The sequence below is a fragment of the Aquarana catesbeiana genome, linkage group LG02, assembly GCF_042186555.1.
Source record: "Aquarana catesbeiana isolate 2022-GZ linkage group LG02, ASM4218655v1, whole genome shotgun sequence".
NCBI classification, from domain to species: domain Eukaryota; kingdom Metazoa; phylum Chordata; class Amphibia; order Anura; family Ranidae; genus Aquarana; species Aquarana catesbeiana.
Genome location: NC_133325.1, coordinates 796654671 through 796678790, shown reverse-complemented (window position 1 = coordinate 796678790; position 24120 = coordinate 796654671). Strand labels below are relative to the sequence as shown.

The 24120-nt window shown below is 47.5% G+C and overlaps 2 protein-coding genes across 4 annotated transcripts in view; both read right to left on the bottom strand.

Moving 5' to 3' along the window:
* The window catches only part of LOC141129452 (uncharacterized), a 182991-nt gene that overhangs the window by 49055 nt on the left and 109816 nt on the right, over positions 1-24120 (bottom strand). The gene's annotated exons all lie outside the window — the stretch shown is intronic.
* Positions 1-24120, bottom strand: part of LOC141129453 (uncharacterized) — an 88515-nt gene that overhangs the window by 16369 nt on the left and 48026 nt on the right. For both annotated transcript variants that reach the window (XM_073617491.1, XM_073617490.1), the window contains exon 2: positions 3320-3646. In XM_073617491.1, coding sequence (XP_073473592.1) covers positions 3320-3646 — 327 coding nt within the window. The remainder of the gene's footprint in view (positions 1-3319; positions 3647-24120) is intronic.

Sequence of the window (24120 nt, the reverse complement as noted above, 5' to 3'; positions counted from 1 at the left end):
TGTGAAAAAAAATCCACCACCGAATAAATTGCACGCTTACCAAAGGGCAAGCTTTGTATAAGCTTGTAAATCAACCTGATGCCCAATCAGTGATACCGTCACAGCACGACTTCCCCATATAGAAAGAGACAGACAGGATGGCTCCGTCCGGTAGGCACATAAGGCAGTCAGCAGGAGGGACCCAGAAAAATGAAAAGACGGCTCTCCATAGTGTAAATCAGTAAATATCAAAATTTATTAAGATTAAAGGTTGCACTTATGTAGAAATGCGGGTTAAAAGAATGTGTATGCAAGGCAAGCTTGAGCGGAATTCCGTCAGAAAAACCATCCAAGTTTTTTCTGACAGAATTTCTGATCGTGTGTATGGGGCATTAGATCCGTGGTGTCTATAGATGCAGCGATTTTAGATTTTGCATGACTTCCACTTTAACCACTTCAGCTCCGGAAGAATTTACCCCCTTCCTGACCAGAGCACTTTTTGCGATTCGGCACTGCGTCGCTTTAGCTGACAATTGCGCAGTCGTGCGACGTGGCTCTCAAACAAAATTGACGTCCTTTTTTTTCCCATAAATAGAACTTTCTTTTGGTGGTATTTGATCACCTCTGCGATTTTTATTTTTTGCGCTATAAACAAAATAAGAGCGACAATTTTGAAAAAAAAACGCATTATTTTTTACATTTTGCTATAATAAATATCCCCCAAAAATATATAAAAAAACATTTTTTTCCCTCAGTTTAGGCCAATCGTATTCTTCTACATATTTTTGGAAAAAAAAAAATCGCAATAAGCGTTTATTGATTGGTTTGTGCAAAAGTTATAGCGTTTACAAGATAGGGGATAGTTTTATGGCATTTTTATTAATACATTTTTTTTTTTACTAGTAATGGCGGCGATCAGCGATTTTTATTGTGATTGCGACATTATGGCGGACATGTCGGACATTTTTAGGACCATTGTCATTTATACAGCGATCAGTGCGATTAAAAATGCACTGATTACTGTGTAAATGACACTGGCAGTGAAGGGGTTAACCACTAGGGGGCGGGGAGGGGTTAGGTATGTCTGTAGGGGGGATGGGCTAGCTGTGTCACTACCTGATCACTGCTCCCGATGACAGGGAGCAGAGATCAGTCACACTGTCACTAGGCAGAACGGGGAGATGCTGTTTACATCAACATCTCCCTGTTCATCCTCTCTGTGAGGCGATCGCAGGTATCCCCACGGTGATTGAGTCTGCGGGACCCGTGACCCGACTCACGGAGCTCCCGGCCAGCGGCAATGGCACGGCTGGGAATTCAAATGGACGTACCTGTAAGTTAAGGTGACCAGACGTCCCCGTTTTCCGACTATGATCCCCGGACCCCGTTTGTCCCCGCTTTTGTCCCCGGTTGTGCCGGTCGGCATTTGGGCAGCCAGGCTGCTACAGTTTCCCGATGGATGGGGGCATTTCCCGATGGACGGGGGCGTTTTCCTGGTGGACGGGGGCGTTTTCCTGGTGGACGGGGGCGTTTCCCCAAGAGATAGCACATGCAGAGCTGTGTAGAGTGATTATAGAGGAGGAGCTGGAGTGGCTCCAGCCTGCCTATGCTGTGCTAGTATAGTTAGTAGCCGCCACTCCTCCTCAGCTAAAAAATCCATCACGTGACATGACTCTTCCAGCATCCCGCCCCTCTCCTCCTACCTCTGCTCCCTCCTCCAATCGCGTCCTGGCAGCATAGGGGAGAGGACAGAGTACAGCGTTCCTCCCCTTCCCTCCAGTCCTGCAAGGCACTATGGGAATTGTAGGCAAGAAGTAGTACAGAGTGAATGGCCACAAGCAGGTGAGTTTTTATGCTAGCTGCATAACATGATAAAATTTTTCTCCTTCACTGGTGGGCACTGACAGGCAGCACTCACGTGGCACTATATATATAAATATATATATCTATATAGATATATATCGATCTCTCTCTCTCTCGATATAGATATATATCTATATATATATATATATATATAAAATATGCAATTGATTATATAAAAAAAAAAATCAAATATACATGAGAGTTTTCTTTAACTAGCATTGCAGGAAATGTTATTCTTGAATGTGTGCGCTGTAATATGTTTCCCCTCTAATTCGGGGTACTTTGTCTCAGTAAGCGGGCTTATTTTTTTGAATATGTTCAGGTGTTTTTAACTAGCCTTGCAGGAAATGTCATTCTTGTATGTGTGCACTGTAATCTGTTTTGTACTGTTTGTAGGTCTTATAGCAGCACCATCTTGAATTTAAACGCATTGTAGGGTGTGCCCCCCAAATATGTTTTTGTATATGTGATAGTCAATTGTGCAAAAACCATACAATTATTGTCCAATTAGAGCTGTGTATATCAAAACTGTCCAAAAAAACTATTCGTGAATCCAATGAAACATACAGGAGCTCAGTCCACAAATGACATCTGCTTTCACACTGGGGCGGGGTTGGCGGTAAAGCGCCGCTATTTTTAGCGGCACTTTACCGTACATTTGTAGTCTTATAACAGCTATTAATATTTGATTATTTATGTTCGAAGGTATCCTAAGTGTTGTTACCATGCAATCTTTTACTGTTCTGAATTGTTAATTTATTGTTCGTTGTTATTGTTGAACCAAAATTCTTTGGCAAGAATAAAATACAAAATATGCATTGAAAAGTTTTATCTCCATCTTATCTTCCTAACATTTGGTAGTCGTATCCCAAAAAATTCTAAAGAATTTTTATTTTTTTTAATCTCATGGACGAAATGTGAGAATTAACGTGTATATCATATAATCCTTCCATAAACATATACCACATACACTGCATATATAATTTGAGGAATATAAGCTTATAAAATCGTTTACCATTTGCCAAAAAAAAATGTCCCCGGATTTCATTTTGAAAATCTGGTCACCTTACTGTAAGTCCATTTGCCCAGCCGTGCCATTCTGCCGACGTACATCAGTGTGCGCCGGTCAGGAAGTGGTTAAGGACGGTAAGCTGCAATTTATTACATTTTTATTTTGGGGTTTAGTTATCCTTTTAATAAAAAAAAGAAATGTCAGGAAGGTTCAGTCTGGCAATCACATACTGGGTCACCTCCTCTTATGGAGCTTAATGTCCCACCACTGACCCCCCCGATCCCACCACTGACCCCCCCATCCCACCACTGACCCCCCCAATCCCATCACTGACCCCCCTGATCTCACCACTGCTCTCCCACACGAGGCAGCAATGGTGGAAAACATGCAGAGCAATGCAAAAAGACCAATGCATTAGCCCCCCTCTGGGGGAGAAGAACTTTTATATGGTATATGGACTCTTACCCAGTACACGGATCTCTGTAGAGGATATTAGATGTCCCCATTCACAGTGACACCAAACCTTATACACACAGGAGTCATCCTTCCTGGCATGTGTCAGCTTCCAGCAGCCGCTCCCTGTGTGCAGTTGAAGTCTGGAGTCATGAGATTTAGTGGCATTGATAAAACAAAGATTTTCCAGCAATGTTCTCTCCTCTCCTCTGCATTGTCTGTACAGCTCCACAGTAACTTCATCCTCAGGACATTTCATACCACAGTCAGTGATGTCTGATCCGCTCTGTACATACACCGTTCCTGATGACACCGATATGATCATCATATACAGGAGACCTGGGAAGAGAAGACAGATCAGAAATGTGATCAAAGTTTATATCAATGCCAGCTGAGGATTACTGATCACTGATAGGAGAGATGAATACTCAGGGGCTGGAGAGAAAATAAAACAATTGAGCCAATTTACATAAGCGTTGTCCTCTGAAGGTGAATCGCTGTTTAGAGGACGTTTGACAATCAGTGAGGAAGCGTTATGTCACCTCCTCACTGTCTGTGTTAACCCCTAAAAATCTGCACCACCATTCCACAACCACATGGTGGCAGCGTGTCCCCATTCAGGTAAATGAGTTGTATTTGGTGGGTGGCGGGTGCCACTACCTGCCCAATGTGACAGAGGGATTATTTTGTGCCATAACTGTGAAGCCAAGCATTATGGTTGTGCTGTGTATATCCCGGTCCACTGCCTTTGCAAAGGATGTTTACATAACCTGTGACAGCAATAAACGGTGATTTAAAAAAAAAATTAAAGCAAAAGCTTAAAAATAAAATAAATAATTAAAAAAGATTTTTTTTAAGTAACAGTGTAAAAATAAAAAAATAACAATAAATAATTAAATAAAAAAACAAAATTAAAGTGCCTCCTTCCCCCTGTGCTAGCGAGTAAGGCGAATGCGCATTGGTCGCACACACACGCAAAAAGTGATGGTCCCACAAATGTGAGGTAATGGTCTAAATATCAGATAATGGGCAGTAATTTTAGCACTAAACCTCCTCTGTAAATGTAAAGTGGTAACCTGTAAAGGCTTTTAAAAAGAGTCGCCTATGGATAGTAAAATTTATGTTGTTTATCGTCGTTTCGTGTGCATGCACAATTTTAAAGCATGATATTTTTGGTATTTATTTACTCTGTGTAACATCTTTTATACATTACAAAAAGAAATTAAGGTAAAAACTGATAAATAGAGTCCAATGTAGGGAATATTTGAGGGAATGGAACATTGAAGGGCTTCCCTAGAGAGTGAAAAATAACCAAATTGGAAAAGGTTTGTGTGAACGGCTAATTCTTTCTTACAGAGGAGGGGAAACAAGGCCAAAGCTTAAAAAGACAGAATCAATGACATCACACAATATAGATGTACAAAACTAGATTAGATTTGGGAGGCAAACCAAGGTAGAGGGAAGGAAGATAAAAGTCTGAGAGACATTAAAGAATATGTGAACCCAACACTCAGGGCCGGACTGGGAATATAAACCAGCCCTGAAAAAAATGTCATACCAGCCCCATAACATTATTATACCAGCCCAACATCATAACATCATTATTTTCTTGTTCATGAAAGGGAAAACCATGCATTTTAAAGCACATTTGAAGAGTGTATTATATATCGATAAGACAGATATGAAAGCACATAGGGCTAGGAGTCAATGGTGTCACTAGGGGGGGGGCAGAGGGGGCCCTGACCCCCCCAACATTATGCTGTGCCCCACCATGTGCCCCCCCCAATTAATTTTTTTTTTTAACAAAAAAGCAATGTCTAAGAGGGAGAGTGTGCCCAGTCAGCTCCTGCAGGTGATTCCTCCCCCCTCCCTCTGCTCACTGACACTGCATAATACAAGTGCTCACACAACCACGGCCGCCCAATCTGCTTCTTCCACTGCATCCTCATTGGCAGGGAGAAGAGCGAGTTGCAGGAAGGACTCCACCAGGACTCTGTTACTGAAAAAACAGACTGATTTCTCCCATCCTTAGGACAGGCGAACCAGCCTGTAAATTCCAAAAGATACCAGACCAGCGCTGTCAATAGCAGGGGCAGGACAGCAAGAGGAGGCTGGGGAACCCCACAGTGGCAGAACACCAGGGCCCAGTGGCAAGGCAACCTTTGCAACCCTGATAGTTCTCCCACTGCTTTGGACCCTTATATTTTCTTGGTATGCTGGTGACATATATCTCTTGTTTTCTGCCACCCTGGGGTGCCTAATACAGTAGGAAGGGAGCTCACTGCAGAACATGCCTCACTGTGCCCATAACCACAGCCTCACTGTGCCCATAATCACAGCCTCACTGTGCCCATAATCACAGCCTCACTGTGCCCATAATCGCAGCCTCACTGTGTCCTTAATCGTAGCCTCACTGTGCCCATAATGGCAGCCTCACTGTGCCCATAATGGCAGCCTCACTGTGCCCATAATGGCAGCCTCACTGTGCCCATAGTGGCAGCCTCACTGTGCCCATAATCGCAGGCTCAATTTGTCCATAATCGCAGCCTCACTGTGCCCAAAATTGCAGCCTCAATGTGCCCATCAATGCAGCCTCACTGTGCCCATAATCACAGCCTCACTGTGCCCATAATCACAGCCTCACTGTGCCCATAATCACAGCCTCACTGTGCCCATAATCACAGCCTCACTGTGCCCATAATCACAGCCTCACTGTGCCCATCAATGCAGCCTCAATGTGCCCATAATTGCAGCCTCAATGTGCCCATAATCGCAGCCTCAATGTGCCCATAATCGCAGCCTCAATGTGCCCATAATCGCAGCCTCAATGTGCCCATAATCGCAGCCTCAATGTGCCCATAATCGCAGCCTCACTGTGCCCATTAATGCAGCCTCAATGTGCCCATAATCGCAGCCTCACTGTGCCCATAATCGCAGCCTCAATGTGCCCATCAATGCAGCCTCACTGTGCCCATAATTGCAGCCTCACTGTGCCCAAAATCACAGCCTCACTGTGCCATCGATGCAGCCTCAATGTGCCCAAAATCGCAGCCTCACTGTGCCCAAAATCGCAGCCTCACTGTGCCCAAAATCGCAGCCTCACTGTGCCCATAATCGCAGCCTCACTGTGCCCATAATCGCAGCCTCACTGTGCCATCGATGCAGCCTCAATGTGCCCATAATTGCAGCCTGACTGCCCAAAATTGCAGCCTCACTGTGCCCAAAATCGCAGCCTTACTGTGCCATCGATGCAGCCTCACTGTGCCATCGATGCAGCCTCAATGTGCCCATAATTTCAGCCTGACTGCCCAAAATCGCAGCCTCAATGTGGCCTCGCTGTGCCTATAAATGCAGACTCACCATAGCCTGCTCTTGATCACATACACAGCGGACATCTCCTACTGTGTGTCACAGAGCTGGGTCTGTGTGTTGTCGGCGGCGCTGTAACAAGGTCCCGCCCCCCTAGACCGCCCTGTGTGATAGGCGGAACACAGATTCAATCTACTATCACACCAGCCAGTCTGGGGGGGGACCTTGTAATAGCGCCACAGACAACACACAGACCCAGCTCCGTGACACACAGCACTCCCGCTGTGTGTGACAAAGAAGAGGAGTAGGTGGGAGCACTGCAGCCTGTAGCCACAGATCAAAGCGGCCCCAGGGCGGGCAGCCTACCGGGAATTTTCCCGGTATCCCAGTAGGCCAGTCCGGCCCTGCCAACATTTCAAAATTCCTGATATGTGCCTGCTGTACCATGTACTTGTATGAGAATGTCTCCTGTTCTCTTTGTATTTCTTCCTTTGTGTGAAATCCCTGGTGTTTCTACAAGTCCTTCTGATTTCCTATTAAAAACTGGTAAAGTGACTGGGTGGGCCAAGGGACCTTGGATCATGCTGGTACCAGACAAAGGAAGCATTTATGGCAGACATAATCCTGTTGATGATAGGGGCCTGTGACAGGGCTGTACTATACAATAAGGGTAATGTACTATACAATAAGGGGAATGTACTATACAATAAAGGGGGGGAGTTGTACTATACAGGAGAGGGGGGGCCCTGTACTATACAATAAGGGGAATGTACTATACAATAAGGGGGGGTGTACTATACAAGAAAGGGAATGTACTATACAAGAGGGGGGGAGTTGTACTATACAAGAAGGTGGGATGTATTATACATAAGGAGAGGGGCTGCGCACAGACAGCAGCAGGCAAAGACAGCATGTTTTTTGGCTGAGTATTTTTTTGAATGAGTGTTATAGAAGTTTAACTCCACTTCTATCACTTCCTCATCATGTCTTCTCTGTTCCACTGACTGTTTGGAACATCTATGTGTACAATCCTCATGTCATGTATGACTGATAATTCGCGCTGATATTTAAATTCAAAATACTAACAATAACATACAAAGCCATTCACAAGTCTGCCCCGAGCTACATCACCAATCTTGTCTCCAATTATCACCCAAACAGTCCTCTCCGCTCTTCTCAAAACCTCATACTCTCTAGTAGGAATGAGCCGAACACCCTTCCGGTTCAGTTCGCAGCAGAACTTGCGAAAATGCATAAAATTTGTTCAAACACGCGATCACTGTTAAAGTCTATGGGACACGAACGTGAAAAATTAAAAGTGCCAATTTTAAGGGTTAATATGCAAGGTATTTTCATAAAAAGTGATTGGGGACCCGGGTCCTGCCCCAGGGGACATGTATCAATGCAAAAAAAGTTTTAAAAACGTTAGTTTTTTTCAGAAGCAGTGATTTTATTAATGCTTAAAGTGAAACAATAAAAGTGAAATATTCCTTTAAATTTTGTACCTGGGGGGTGTCTATAGTATACCTGTAAAGTGGCTCATTTCTCCCATGTTTAGAACAGTCCCTGCACAAAATGACATTTCTAAAGGAAAAAAAGTCATTTAAAAGTAATAGCGGCTATAGTGAATTGTCGGGTCTCGGCAATACAGATAAAAGTCATTGAAAAAAAATGGCATGGGATCCCCCAGTCCATTAACAGGCCCTTTGGGTCTGGTATGAATATTAAGGGGAACCCTGAACCAAAATTTTTTTTAAAAATTGTGCAGGGGTCCCCCCAAATTCCATACCAGGCCCTTCAGGTCTGGTATGGATATTAAGGGGAACCCTGTGCTAAATTTTAAAAAAATGGCCTGGGGGCCCCCCAAAATTATTTAAGGGAAACCCTGTGCCAATTTTTTTTTTTTTACATGGCGTGGGGGTCCCCCCAAAAATCCATACCAGACCCTTATCCGAGGACACAACCTGGCAGGTCGCAGGAAAAGATGGGGGGACGAGAGAGCGCCCCCTCTTCTGAACCATACCAGGCCCCCTGAAGCACCTTGTCCCCATGTTGATGGGGACAAGGGCCTCATCCCCACAACCCTTTCTCAGTGGTTGTGGGGGTCTGCGGGCAGGGGGCTTATCGGAATCTGGAAGCCCCCTTTAACAAGGGGACCCCCAGATTCCAGCCTCCCCCCATGTGAAATGGTAATGGGGTACAAATGTACCCCTACCATTTCACAAAAAAAGTGTCAAGTGTCAAAATGTTAAAAAAGACAAGACACAGCTTGGGGACAAGTCCTTTATTAAAAAATAAAAAAATAAAAATGTTCCACGAAGTCCATTCCCGGGTGACCTCACCCCCCTCTGACGCATGGGGACTTCCCCATGGCTTTCCTGGGGCGTCAGAGGGGGCGGGGTCACACGGTTATGTAAATGTGTGGCCCTGCCCCCTCTGACGCACCGGGAAAGCCATGGGGAAGTCCCAGTGCATCAGAGGGGGCGGGGTCACCCGGGAACGTCACTGTGTGGCCCCGCCTTCAGTTATATAAGAACTGTCAAAGCGAAAACGCGTCATACGGCGGATGCCTCCCATGGAGGTGGGTCAGTCACGGTTTGTTTTTTTTTCGGTCCATCGGTGGAGCGAGAGAAGAAGATGAATGGACTTTGTGGAACATTTTTATTTTTTAATAAAGAACTTGCCCCAAGCTGTCTTGTCTTTTGTACTATTTTGACACTTTTTGTGAAATGGTAGGGGTACATTTGTACCCCGTTACCATTTCACATGGGGGGAGACCAGGATCTGGGGGTCCTCTTCTTAAACAAGGCTTCCAGATTCTGATAAGCCCCCCACCCACAGACCCCCATAACCACCGGGCAAGGGTTGTGGGGATGAGGCCCTTGTCCCCATCAACATGGGGACAAGGTGCTTTGGGTTGCTACCCCAAAGCACCCTCTCCATGATCAGGGCATGTGGCCGGGTACGGTTCAGGAGGGGGGTGCTCTCTCACCCCCCCTTTTCCTGCAGCCTGCCAGGTTGCGTGCTCAGATAAGGGTCTGGTATGGATATTTGGGGGACCCCCACACCATTTTTTTTTTTATTTTGGTGTGGGGTCCCCCTTAAAATCCATACCAGACCTGAAGGTTTTGGTATGGATTTTGAGGGGACCCCTACGCCATTTTTTTTTAAATTGCCGCAGGGTTCCCCTTAATATCCATACCAGACCCGAAGAGCCTGGTATGGAATTTGGGGGACCCCATGCAAATTTTTTTAAATTTTGGTTCGGGGTTCCCCTTAACCACTTGCCAAGCACCGCATGTAAATTTAAGTTGGCAGAATGGCATGGCCGGGCAAATGGGCGTACTTGTACAACCCTTTGAATTTGCAGTCGCGTGTGTTCTGCCAGCTGTGCACGCGTGACCCTGCCAAGAGCTCCGTGAGTAGGATCACGGGTCCCGCGGACTTGATGTCCGCAGGGATACCCGCGATCATCTCACGGAGCTGAAGAACGGGGGGATGCTAATGTAAACAAGCATCTCCCCGTTCTGCCTAGTGACACTGTCATTGATCATAGCTCCCTGTGATGGGGAGCTATGATCAGTGATATGTCTCTCGTAACCACTCCCTAGGACACACTTAACCCCTTCCTAGCCAGCTAGTGGTTAACCCCTTCACTGCCAGTGTCATTTTTACAGTAATCAGTGCAATTTTATAGCACTGATCGCTGTAAAAATTACAATGGTCCCAAAAATGTGTCAAAATTCTCCGATGTGTCTGGAATAAAATCGCAGATTGCCGCCATTACTAGTAAAAAAAAAATATTTACAAAAATGCCATAAAACTAACCCCTATTTTGTAGACGCTATAACTTTTGCGCAAACCAATCAATAAATGCTTATTACGATTTTTTTTTTACCAAAAATATGTAGAGGAATACGTATCAGCTTAAACTGAGGAAAGAATGTGTTTTTCTATATATTTTTTGGGGATATTTATTATAGCAAAAAGTAAAAAATATTGAGTTCTTTTCAAAATTGTCGCTCTATTTTTGTTTATAGCGCAAAAAATAAAAACTGCAGAGGTGATCAAATACCACCAAAAGAAAGCTATATCTGTGGGGAAAAAAAAGGCATCAACTTTGTTTGGGAGCCACGTCGCATGACTGCGCAATTGTCATTTAAAGCGAATCGCAAAAAGTGCTCTGGTCTTTGGCCAGCCAAATGGTCCGGGGCTTAAGTGGTTAATATTCATACCAGACCCAAAGGGCCTGGTAATGGACTGGGGGGATCCCATGTCATTTTTTTCAATGACTTTTATCTGTATTGCCGAGACCCGACAATTCACTATAGCCGCTATTACTCTGGGAGTAATCCCGGAGGAAGTCATGAGATTTGTGATGAAACCGGTAGGAGGAGCCTGATTGTCTGACGTGTGGGAAGCAGGAAGTGATCTGGAGTGGAGGCAGAGGATAGATTGAACTCTGAGAAACCGGGGCTGAAGATCTGGGATTCAGGCGACCCTATCCCCCCTCACCACCACAGCATTACAGCATTTTGTTACTATGTAAATGTGAGTTGTATGAACTTTGAGCGTTTTTAAGATTAAACATTTTTTAGATGGTATCACACTATTGTATGCCTCTATTATTCTTCTTATGTGGCATATGCGAGGAGGCTTATTGGAAGTGACAAGGAGAAAACTGGTATCCTCCTAAAGCTGGACTATTATCAGGAGCAGGAGGTAACCAGGGAGGAGTACCAGCACACAGCAGCCAGTATACTTATAGGAGATAGAAGGATGGTCCAGGATATCTGCTGAAAACATCTTTTGGCTTATTTCCTAAGCCCTTAAGGTGAGGGTACAACTGAAGGGGGAGGAGTGCACATTGCATGAAGACACCTTATCACTTTATATGGACTGTGTTGATTATATTTATATAATTTAGATCTATATATTTATATTTAGAACCGTACCAGGCCACATGCCCTCAACATTGGGAGGGTGCTTTGGGGTAGCCCCCCAAAACACCTTGTCCCCATGTTGATGGGGACAAGGGCCTCATCCCCACAACCCTTGCCCGGTGGTTGTGGGGGTCTGCGGGCAAGGGGGCTTATCGGAATCTGGAAGCCCCCTTTAACAAGGGGACCCCCAGATCTGGGCCCTCCCCCCTGTGTGAAATGGTAAGGGGGTAAGTACCCCTACCATTTCACAAAAAAAGTGTCAAAAATGTTAAAAATGGCAAGAGACAGTTTTTGACAATTTCTTTATTTAAATGCTTCTTCTATCTTATAACTTACTTCGGTTTCTTCCTCCATCTTCTTCTTCTTCTTCTTCTTCTGGTTCTTCTGGTTCTTCCTCCGTGGTGTTCTCATCCGGCATCTTCCTCCACGGCGTCTTATCTTCTTCTCCTCGGGCCGCTCCGCATCCATGATGGCATGGAGAGAGGCTCCCGCTGTGTGACACTTCTCCTCTTCTGATGGTTCCTAAATAATGGGGGCGGAGCCACCCAGTGACCCCGCCCCCCTCTGATGCACGGGGACTTGACGGGGACTTCCCTGTGGCATTACCCGTGATGTCAGAAGGGGGCGGGGTTACATAATGGGTGACCCAGCCCCCGTTATTTAGGAACCGTCAGAAGAGGAGAAGCGTCACACAGTGGGAGCCTCCCTCCATGCCATCATGGATGCGGAGCGGCCCGAGGAGAAGGGAAGAAGACACCGACATCGCGGAGGAAGATGCAGGATGAGAACACCGGAGGAAGAACCAGAAGAAGATGGAGGAAGAAACCAAAGGAAGATAGAAGATAGAAGAAAGAAGAAGCATTTAAATAAAGGAATTGTCAAAAACTGTCTCTTGTAATTTTTAACATTTTTGACACTTTTTTGTGAAATGTTAGGTACCATTTCACGCAGGGGGAGGGCCGGGATCTGGGGGTCCCCTTGTTTGGCTACCCCAAAGCACCCTCCCAATGTTAAGGGCATGTGGCCTGGTATGGTTCAGGAGGGGGGCTGCTCTCTCGTCCCCCCTCTTTTCCTGCGGCCTGCGAGGTTGCGTGCTCGGATAAGGGTCTGGTATGGATTTTTGGGGGGACCCCACGCCATTTTTTTTTTTGGCCGGGGTTCCCCTTAAAATCCATACCAGACCTGAAGGGTCTGGTATAGATTTTGAGGGGGACGCCACGCCATTTTTTTTTATTTTGGCCGGGGTTCCCCTTAATATCCATACCAGACCTGAAGGGTATGGAATTTAGGGGGACCCCCACGTCATTTTTTTTTTTTTAATTTTGGTTCCCATGCTGTTTTTGTCAATGATCTTTTATGTGTATTGTCAGACCGGCAATTCATTAATAGCCGCGAGTAGTTTTAAATGACTTTTTTTTCCTTTTGAAATGTCATTTTGCTGTCAGACTGTTATAAACACGGGAAACATGCGCCCCTTTACAGGCATACTATAGACACCCCCCAGGTACGAAACTTAAAGGAATATTACACTTTTATTGTTTCACTTTAAGCATCATTAAAATCACTGCTCCCGAAAAAACTTTTTAAAACTTTTTTTTGCATTGATCCATGTCCCCTGGGGCAGGACCCAGGTCCCCAAACACTTTTTATGACAATATCATGCATTATAAGCCTTTAAAATGAGCACTTTTAATTTCTCCCATAGACTTTTAAAGGGTGTTCCGCGGCTTTCGAATTTGCCGCAAACACCCCAAATTGTTCGCTGTTTGGCGAACTGGCAAACAGCTGATGTTCGAGTCGAACATGAGTTCGACTCAAACTCGAAGCTCATCCCTAGTAGGGAGCTAAAAAAACAGCAGCCTCAGCTCATGATTTGTAAAATTAGTTATAACATGATTGTGTGAGCCATCAAGGCTTCAAGTTTCTGATCTGAATAAATCACAGAGCACACGAGGTTCTCTTCTGTATGATGTCTGTGTGTGAAGCAGGCAGCAGCTAGTCAAATCCAGTCAGTGAATGTCTCACTCAGGAAGAGAGCACATGAGTATCAATAATATGTTTTGTAACATGAGCGAGCCAGCAGCATGACTCCTGAATGTATGAATGACTCATCTGAGCACATGAGGTTCATGAGTTGTGTGTGGCAAGTATGAGGAAGCTGCTTTGGGCCCCACAACAATGACAGGTAGGTCGGTGTATGATTAGTGTATAAGGTGCAAGTAGGTCGGGGTATAATTAGTGTATATGGTGACAGGTAGGTCGGTGTATTATTAGTGTATATGGTGACAGGTAGGTCGGTGTATGATTAGTGTATATGGTGACAGGTAGGTCGGTGTATGATTAGTGTATATGGTGACAGGTAGGTCGGGTGTGATTAGTGTATATGGTGACAGGTAGGTCGGTGTATGATTAGTGTATATGGTGACAGGTAGGTCGGTGTATGATTAGTGTATATGGTGACAGGTAGGTTGGGGTGTGATTAGTGTATATGGTGACAGGTAGGTGTGTGATTAGTGTATACGGTGACAGGTAGGTCGGTGTATACGGTCACAGGTAGGTCGGGGTGTGATTAGTGTATACAGTGACAGGTAGGTCGGTGCAGGCATGTATTGGCCATCGGGACTGCTGGGAGTTTCCCGGTGGGCCGATGGCTCAGTGGGCCGGTTTCAGTGACAGCCTGTCAAAGTAATGGCTGCAAGGCTCGCAAAGCCATTAATTTGAGCACCGCTGTACTGTCCAGGGCTGGCGCTCCCGCTAGGTGAACTAGGTAGCACTACTGCCTAGCCTAGTCAGGAGGATGCAGGCCGGCCCGGATGGATCATCATAATTTCAGTTCGCCGATGCGGCTCTGCTGGAGTAGTACTGTCACTGTGTCCCGAGTGTTACTCACTGTGTGCTTTGCTGCTGAGCCTGTGCAGTGTGTAGGCCTCACAGACACGGTCTGTCTGTGTGTGCACATAGAATCAGTGGTGATGCTGCCACCCACCAGACCCTGCCAATCCCGGCAGCCTGGCTGGCACTGTGTGTGCACAGGACAGGTTCCGTGACAGACAATGAGGTGCTGAGCGTAGACACAGTGCGCCGCCCACTTCAATGTGACATCATCTCCTCCACCAGTCCAGTCCTACCCACAGCAGAGAAGAGGAGCCAGCCCAGTCCCTGGCTGTCTGTCCCACACAGTGCGGCTGAAACAGAAAGAGATTTAGAAGAGAAGGTACAGACTGTGTATAATACGGGTTGTCTACAGCTTGAGCCAGCCAGCAATCATATTCATTATTCCCTATTATACACAGTATTATAGCCTGTAATATGTACATGATGTCATTAAACTCTACACAGGGAATTCCGAATATGATTGCTGCCTTGCTCAACCTGTAGACAAACCGTATTCTATACAGTCTGCAGCAATCATGTTTGGAATTCCATGTGTACAGCATTATGGCATCATGTACATATATGAACAAACATTGGATACTGGATTGATGATCTAGAGAAGAGATGGGGATGGATGGTGGACCAGTGTATGATTTCAGAAGTAAATTATATATCAATCCCCAGACGACGTCTCTTAGTGCCAAAACACATAGGGTGGAGCCTACAACGGTGATGTCAAAAAGTTTTTCCTCTCAGGAGGTTGACAGACAAGCGAACCAGGAAGTAAAGTGAAGCCTGTGTAGACGCCGCCGTTCCTATTACATGACCTGCTGCCTTTGATGCCAATTTTATCTTGTAAGTGCAATCCACTTATTTTATTAAATCTGGATACTTTAAAGTACTGCACTATGGGAGCATTTCTTTTTATATTTCTGGGTTTTACTAGTACAGTGGAGTTTTCAGACACTACTAAAGGTTCCTGGGGGACCTCTTTTCCTGTGATTGGTGAGACCATTATTCTAGTGGTCACGGAGAGCCTGTAAGCAGGCTATTTACACTCACTTGGGTGCGGAGCTGGATGCATATAATGTGAAGGAGTGTCACGTTTTCCTCACCTACAGCTTTTAATCTATACAAAGTACGGATGTCTGTTTCACTTTTATCTATAGACTGAAATGTTGCTTTAGTCTTTTATTCTAAGCTTTGTTTCACCTGTAAATTTCCAATATCACTAGCGCTGTATCTATTTTGTATGTATATCTGTTTGAGTTTGTATTAGACTTTGGGATGCTAGCAGCAGTGCCTTTTATTTTTTTTATTTTTTCTAGTGCAGCCTTTGGGCGTTTTTTTTTTTAATGATATAAGCAGCAGTCTTGTGTGCCATTCCCCGATATTATACCAGCTTCTGGACCACCCCATGCACATATAATGCAGCAGGGCAGCCCTTCAGCACAAAATCACGTACCTGTTAGGGCTTGGGAAAAAATCGATTTAAATCTTAAATCGATTTGAGAGAGGTCAATTCGATTCAAAATTTAAGCAAATCGATTTTCTTAGATTTTTTTTTTTTCACCGCGCTGGTCCTGAGGAGCCTGAGGAGCCCTGAGGAATTCAAAATTTAAGCAAATCAATTTTCTTAAATTTTTTTTTCACCGCGCTGGTCCTGAGGAGCTGCGGGTAGGAGTTTTTAGGCGAGACCGGATGCCGCGAACTAGGCCAAAGCCGCAGCTTCGCCTAAAAACTCCTGCCCGCAGCTCCTCAGGACCGGCGCAGTGTCCAAAAAAAAAAAAACTTGAGAAATCGCAGATTTTTTTTTTTTAGAAAAATCGCCCAGCCCTAGTACCTGTATGTCTTTGTCTTTTTTTTTTTTTATCGGGTCACATAGGGAGTATATCAGCGGATCCAGCGGACCCAAATTCCACCGAGACCCGCCAATTATTTCCGAGGCAGACAGAACGGCGGTCAACAAGGCAGATCGCATTCTGTGAGAGGGGCAGATGGAGATCTTTGCAGAAACACAGATCTTTACATTCCCCCAGTCAAAGCACCTCCCCCACACAGTTACAAAGCACCCCTAGGGAGCACATTTAACCCTTTGATCACCCCTGATGTTAACCCCTTTCCAGCCAGTGACATTAGTACAGTGACAGTACATATTTTTTTAGCACTGATCACTGTATTGGTGTAACTGGTCCCCAAAAAGTGGAACTTAGTGTCAGATTTGTTCCGCCACAATGTTGCAAACTTTTTTTTTTCAGTGGGGGGAGCATGTAGCTGGCCTTGCCTAGGGTGCAAAACAGTCTAGCACTAGCCCTGGTACTGCCTATAAGAGCAATAAAGTGGAACGACTAATGGCCAGTGAAGGAGAGGGGAGCTTGGGTGGCCATCGAGGTTGGCCAGCCAGGGGGGGTGGGGGGGTGGCTTTGTCTGGCCGGTATGAAAGAGACCTGTCATCCGCCCTGCCCATCACCTCACTTCATAGTGCGCAACCCGGCTCAGCCTCAGCGCCGCCGTATTGCTGAATGGCAGCCAATGTACCTCCTATGTCTAAGTCACCCTGTGTCTCTAAGAGGGGCACAGGGTGACCGAGACCCCCAGTCTGATCTGTACTAATCAGACTCACTGTACAACCACACTGGAATGTTGTGGGTGTGTATATCTATCTATATATAGTCTCATTTTGTCGTGTACGGTTTGTTGGGATGTGGTTGTATTCCAATGTTCTATTGTTTGTCTGCCTTGGATATTATGGGATGTGTGTGTTTGCTGTGAGGGGGAGGGATACCTCCAACAGCTCTCCCTGCTGATTGGACAGTCTACAGAATTGTCCCTGATCTGTATATCTTTTTGTACTTGTGTTTTGAATAAACAGCGGTTTTTCTTTGTTTCTGTTAACATTTTTTGTAAATAAGTACGTTTTCTTCTTCAATGACGGGCACTGATATGGCTGCACTGATGCGAACTATAAGGTGGCACTGATGAGGTGGCACTGATGGCAGAGGTGGGGGACTCGAATCACATGACTTGACTCGAGTCGGACTAGAGTCACCTGTTTGAGGACTTGCGACTTGCTTGAGAAAAATTAAATAAATGACTCGACTTGACTTTGACTTGCCACTAATGACTTGCGACTTGACTTTAACTTGCAATCAAATATATGCTGAGAACTTCAATGCTGACCTTGAATGGCTTACCCAACATGGTTCTACCTCACCCCCAGTTAGACATACTTCACTACACCCCAAGTCCATCTTTAACCCAACATCGAAAAAGGGACCTACAGTCCTTTTATCAGGTAGTCTACACAGACCTCATCAAAATGTGCAATAACACCTCCAAACACACTTACATCAAATCCAACCTTTCCCCATTGGAACGCAAGGCCCTGGAACAGCTGACTCACAAAAAATCTATAGTCATCAAACCAGCGGACAAAGGGGGCAGTATAGTGATTCAAGATAGACGATTACATTCTCGAATCACATAGGCTACTCTTGGACACAAGCACCTATGCCAGGCTCCCCAGTGACCCCCACATCCCAGTTTTCACTTGAAGCCACCACACTGGTCAACAAAGCTGTTACCGATAAAATTATCTCCAAATCAGAAGCCGCATTCTTTAAAAGAAACTTCTACAAAGTCCCATACTTCTATCACTTGCCAAAAATCCATAAGGATCTCACCCACCCCCCCGGCCGTCCTATAGTAGCTGCCATGGACAGTGTCACTAGTGGGTTTTCCATATACATCGACCAATTTCTTCAACCACTAGCACAGAACCTCCCCTCCTACATACGAGACGGACCTCATCTACTTGATATGCTCAAACCCTATACATGGAATAAGAACTATTGGTGGCTCTCCCTTGATGTGTCATCACTTTACACATCCATACCCCATGATGTAGGGGTTAGGGCTGTAGAGCATTTTCTGGCAAACGACCCCCTCACCAATCCCTGGCAAGCCAATTTTATACTCAAAGCCCTAGTTTTCTGCCTCAAACATAACTATTTTGAGTCAGAAGGGACACACTACCTTCAGATCAACGGTACAGCTATGGGGGCAAACTTTGCCCCCAGCTACGCGAATCTCATTATGGGATACTGGGAACATAGGTACCTCGCAGTCGACCACCCCTTTTGCCGCACATGTAATATATTATGGCCGATATATCGATGACATAGTGATCATCTGGGATGGCACCCTTGAAGACATTCTCACGTTTGTCCAGTACTGTAACACCAATGCCTTGGGCCTATCCTTCACCTACGTAGCTGATCCCGACACTCTGGCATTCTTAGACCTTGAACTTTGCCATGATGAGGAAACTATATATGCCAAGAATTTCATCAAACCTACTGCAGGCAATTCCTTTATTCACTACACCAGTTGCCACCATCCCAGATGGGTGAATAACATCCCCCGTAGCCAGTTTTGTCGCCTTCGGAGGAACTGCACCAGAGACTCTGATTACGAAATCCACGGCCAAATCTTGTCTAAAAAATTCCAAGATAAAGGATATCCCGTCCCACTCATAGACGCAGCCTTCAACAACTACTGCAAGCCTCCCAATAGTCGCCACAACTCCTCACCTGCTGTCAAGCAACCAACCCGTTTCATCACACAATATCATGATAAACATAAGAAAATGGAGAAAATACTAGAGTCCCACTGATCTATCCTCTTGGAAGACCCTCACCTAAAAACCAGAGTTGCTATCAAACCCAAAGTAACTTACAGAAGATCAAAGAACATCAAAAGCAAAATTGCCCCTAGTAAAATCAAGTCCCTCCAACCCATCCCTCCACAACCTGTCCTCATACCCCTCAGAGGGATATATCAATGTAAAAAACCCCTCTGCCTCACCTGCCAATTCGTACACCATGGCCAAAAAACCTTCAACGTCAAAGGAAAAAATTACACCCTCAAAGAATTTTACAATTGCTCTACGGACTTTGTCATATACTGCCTTACCTGTCCCTGTGGGTTGTTTTATGTTGGTCGAACCATAAGGGCACTCAGAGCACGGTTTGGGGAACATCTGCGCTTTATTGAAAAGGGCCGAGACCACCATAGCGTCCCCAAACATTTCCTCACACACCACGGCCGGTCTACAGCTCGCCTTAGTGTATGGGTAATCGAATCCATTCCCACCACATATCCCCCAGCCGAACGCTTCAAACGTTTGTGCCAGCAAGAGACCTACTGGATCTATTCTTTGGGTACCCTTACACCCGGTGGGCTGAACGAGGGAATTGAAGTACACACACTACTATAAGCCACCTCCCCCCCCATGAGACTACCCTTACTCCCTGCTCCCCCTGTCTCCCCCGCCCCCCCCTTTCCTCCCCCCACTTTTTCCCCCTCTTTCACTTTGGCTCCCCCTTTGGCACCACCAGTGCTGTGTCTTGGCCTAGGCAAAAGCCGCCCCCCCCCACAAAAGAAAGCTCCCCGAGTCCCGGCTTCTGCCCGCACAAATACAGCTTGCTAACATTGTGGGCGGGGATCAGATAGGTGTCCGCGAGCGGCGCTTGCAGTGTTTGCGGCCGCCGCAGACCTTTTTTTAATTTGATGATGACTGCACTGCAGTCTCTCCTCCTAGGCTGTACAGGTCTCTGTATTCCGTCCGGCCAGGCCACGGCACCGCCCCCCTCCTGCTGCGGAGTGATCTCTGAGGGAGTGGCTGGGCTTCTGTGCAAGTGTGCAGAGCCAGCAGCGTGAGTCGCGGGCCTCACGGTGGGGGAGGAAGAAGGAACTGGAAGTTGTCCAAGGAGCCAGCCAAGCCTAGCCGACTGACCGAATCTGAGTGGAGTCCAGTCCAGCAGCCATAGAGTAATCATGGCAGACTATTATTCTTCTACTGAGGGGGCACTGGAGCAGGGACAGTCACACGACTCGGAGGAACTGGTCTGAGAATGGGGGTCAGTACAGTGGTCATCACAGCACAGAAGGAAAAGCACAGAGCCGAGGAGGAGGAAACAGATTTGCAGAAGCTGCAGGTTTGTTTGATGCAGTGCCAAGCAAATGCTTCCCTGAAAACTTCCCTGCAAACTTTGCAGGGAAGCATTAGCTTGCTTGGCACTGCATCAAACAGACCTGCAGCTTCTGCAAATCTGCACTAGTGATGTAGCAGCTAGCAGGGCCCTGGCCGCAGGGCCCTGGCCAGTGGCCAGTGGCCTGTACTGCAGAATGCAGATATGATTGCAGATGCAATCAATCCAGTGGCGTAACTAGAACCTTCAGGGCCCTGGTGCAACAAACCATGGAGGGCCCCCCTGACCTCCAGCCAGGGCCCTTCCCACTAATTGCGGGGGCAGCAGGACCTGGATAGGAGGGGGAACAAATCCCCCCCATTTTCCTCCTGCAACCACTTAATGCCTATCAGAGGGAGAGGAGGAGAAGCAGACTTTTAGTGGGTGCAGGAGAAAAATTGAGGGAATTTTTTCCTTTAAATGCCCCCCCCACATCCAGGTGTTCAGGGGCAACATGTGCGCTATCGCAATTGTTACCCCTATAGTTACGCCCCTGGGATGAGTGGCAACAGTGGTGGTTGGGGAGGGATAGGATCAGTGGCGGGGGATGGGATGAGTGGCAGTGGTGAGGGAGATTTGGGATGAGTGGCAATGATGGGGGGATGGGATCAGTGGCAGCGGTGGTGGTGGGGGGATGGGATGAGTGGCAGCGATGAGGGGGGATGGGATCAGTGGCAAGGGTTGTGGTTGGGGGGTGAGATCAGTGGTGGGAGGGTTGAATGGGATGAGTGGCAAAGGTGGTGGGGGGTGGGATCAGTGGCAAGGGTGATGGTTGGAGGGGGTGGGATGAGTGGCAGTAGTGGTGGTGTGGGGGGTATCAGTGGCAGTAGTGTTGGTGTGGGGGGTATCAGTGGCAGTAGTGGTGGTGTGGGGGTATCAGTGGCAGTAGTGGTGGTGTGGGGGGTATCAGTGGCAGTAGTGTTGGTGTGGGGGGGGGTCAGTGGCAGTAGTGTTGGTGTGGGGGTATCAGTGGCAGTAGTGGTGGTGTGGGGGGATCAGTGGCAGTAGTGTTGGTGTGGGGGGGTATCAGTGGCAGTAGTGGTGGTGTGGGGGGTATCAGTGGCAGTAGTGGTGGTGTGGGGGGTATCAGTGGCAGTAGTGGTGGTGTGGGGGGTATCAGTGGCAGTAGTGGTGGTGTGGGGGGATCAGTGGCAGTAGTGTTGGTGTGGGGGGGTATCAGTGGCAGTAGTGGTGGTGTGGGGGGATCAGTGGCAGTAGTGTTGGTGTGGGGGGTATCAGTGGCAGTAGTGTTGGTGGGGGGGTCAATGGCAGTAGTGTTGGGATGGGGGGGTATCAGTGGCAGTAGTGGTGGTGTGGGGGGGATCAGTGGCAGTAGTGTTGGTGTGGGGGGTATCAGTGGCAGTAGTGGTGGTGTGGGGGGTATCAGTGGCAGTAGTGGTGGTGTGGGGGGGATCAGTGGCAGTAGTGGTGATGTGGGGGGATCAGTGGCAGTAGTGTTGGTGTGGGGGGTATCAGTGGCAGTAGTGTTGGTGGGGGGGTCAATGGCAGTAGTGTTGGGATGGAGGGGGGTATCAGTGGCAGTAGTGGTGGTGTGGGGGGGGATCAGTGGCAGTAGTGTTGGTGTGGGGGGATCAGTGGCAGTAGTGGTGGTGTGGGGGGATCAGTGGCAGTAGTGGTGGCGTGGGGGGTATCAGTGGCAGTAGTGGTGGTGTGGGGGGTATCAGTGGCAGTAGTGTTGGTGTGGGGGGTATCAGTGGCAGTAGTGGTGGTGGGGGGGCTATCAGTGGCAGTAGTGTTGGTGTGGGGGGTATCAGTGGCAGTAGTGGTGGTGTGGGGGGCTATCAGTGGCAGTAGTGGTGGTGTGGGGGGATCAGTGGCAGTAGTGGTGGTGTGGGGGGGATCAGTGGCAGTAGTGGTGGTGTGGGGGGATCAGTGGCAGTAGTGGTGATGTGGGGGGCTATCAGTGGCAGTAGTGGTGGTGTGGGGGGATCAGTGGCAGTAGTGGTGGTGTTGGGGGGGATCAGTGGCAGTAGTATTGGTGTGGGGGGGATCAGTGGCAGTAGTTGTGGTGTGGGGGGTATCAGTGGCAGTAGTGTTGGTGTGGGGGGGATCAGTGGCAGTAGTGGTGGTGTGGGGGGGATCAGTGGCAGTGTTGATATTGAAGGATGGGTGCCACTCACTTGCCGATCACTTGGTCTCCCTCCTTGCTCTGTCTTGCTTGGGCGAGCAGAGAGGATGGGCGGGGCCTGTGAGTGAAGGCGGAGCCGGCGGGGACTGTGCCCATGAGTGCAGGTGTGACAGAAGATGGGCGGGGACTTAAGTGAAGATGGGCGGAGCGGGTGGGGATAGAGACAGATGGGCGGGGACTTTGCGGGTGGAGAAGATGAGCGGAGCGGGCGGGGATAGAGACGATGGGCGGGGACTGTGCGGGCAGAGAGGATGGGCGAAGCGGGCGGGGACTGTCCCCGTGAGTGAGGGAGCAGAGGATGGATGGGGAGGATGGGCGGAGCAGCAGGAGAGGATGGGTGGGATGATCGGGACTCCAGTCTCCTGGGCGGCGGCAGGCCCCCCCACAGTGGCAGAACTCAGGGGCCCAGTCGCAAATGCGACTGGTGCGACCCTGATAATTCCGCCACTGAATCAATCATCAATATCATTGCACATGCTAAAACTATGAAACCTAGGTAGGTACAAACCTTCTTTCCTTGTTTTCTCCTCCTCCTCGGCTCTGTACTTTTTTCTCCTGCGCTGCGACGGCCACTGCACTGACCCCCAGTCCCAGACCAGTTCCTCCCTGAGTCCTTCACTAATTAACTAACTATTACTTGTGCAAAGTACAAAGTGCTCAACGTGAATATTACATACGTGTTTCTTTAATGTCAGGAAAAAAGCACTAAGAGCCCTTGCACACTGGGGCGGTTTGCAGGCGCTATTGCGCTAATAATAGCGCCTGCAAACCGACCCAAAAGTGCCGCTCCTTGCATTCCAGTGTGCAAGCCCCGAGGGCTTGCACACTGGAGCGATGCGCTGGCAGGACGGTAAAAAAAGTCCTGCCAGCAGCATCTTCGGAGCGGTGAAGGAGCGGTGTGTATACCACTCCTTTACCGCTCCTGCCCATTGAAATCAATGGGACGGCGCGGCTATACCGCCGGCAAAGCGCCTCTGCAGAGGCACTTTGCGGTGGTATTTAACCCTTTCTCGGCTGCTAGCGGGGGTAAAACCGCCCCACTAGCGGCCGCAGAGCGACGGTAAAACGCCGCTAATAATAGCAGTGTTTTACCGCCGACGGCGCCCCCCGCCCCAGTGTGCAAGGGCTCTAAGCAGTTTTGTTAATGTTGAAAATAAAACAAAACCTTTCCTGAAAACTGACTTTTAACTCATTTTAAGGATGGAAATGGGGTAGATCAGTATTTTGACTTAATTTGTGACTTGACCAAAATAAATTACTTGACTTGCTTGTTTTCTAGCAGGGACTCGACTTGACTTGCTTGCTTTTCGTCACAGTAACTTGGGACTTGCTTATGACTTGAAGGTTAAGACTTGAGACTTGCTTGTGACTTGCACATGTGTGACTTACCCCCATGTCTGACTGACGGGCACTGATAGGCGGCACTGATGGGCACTGATAGGTGGCACTGGTATGCGGCACCGATGGGCACTCATAGGTGGCACCGATGGGCACTCATAGGCGGCA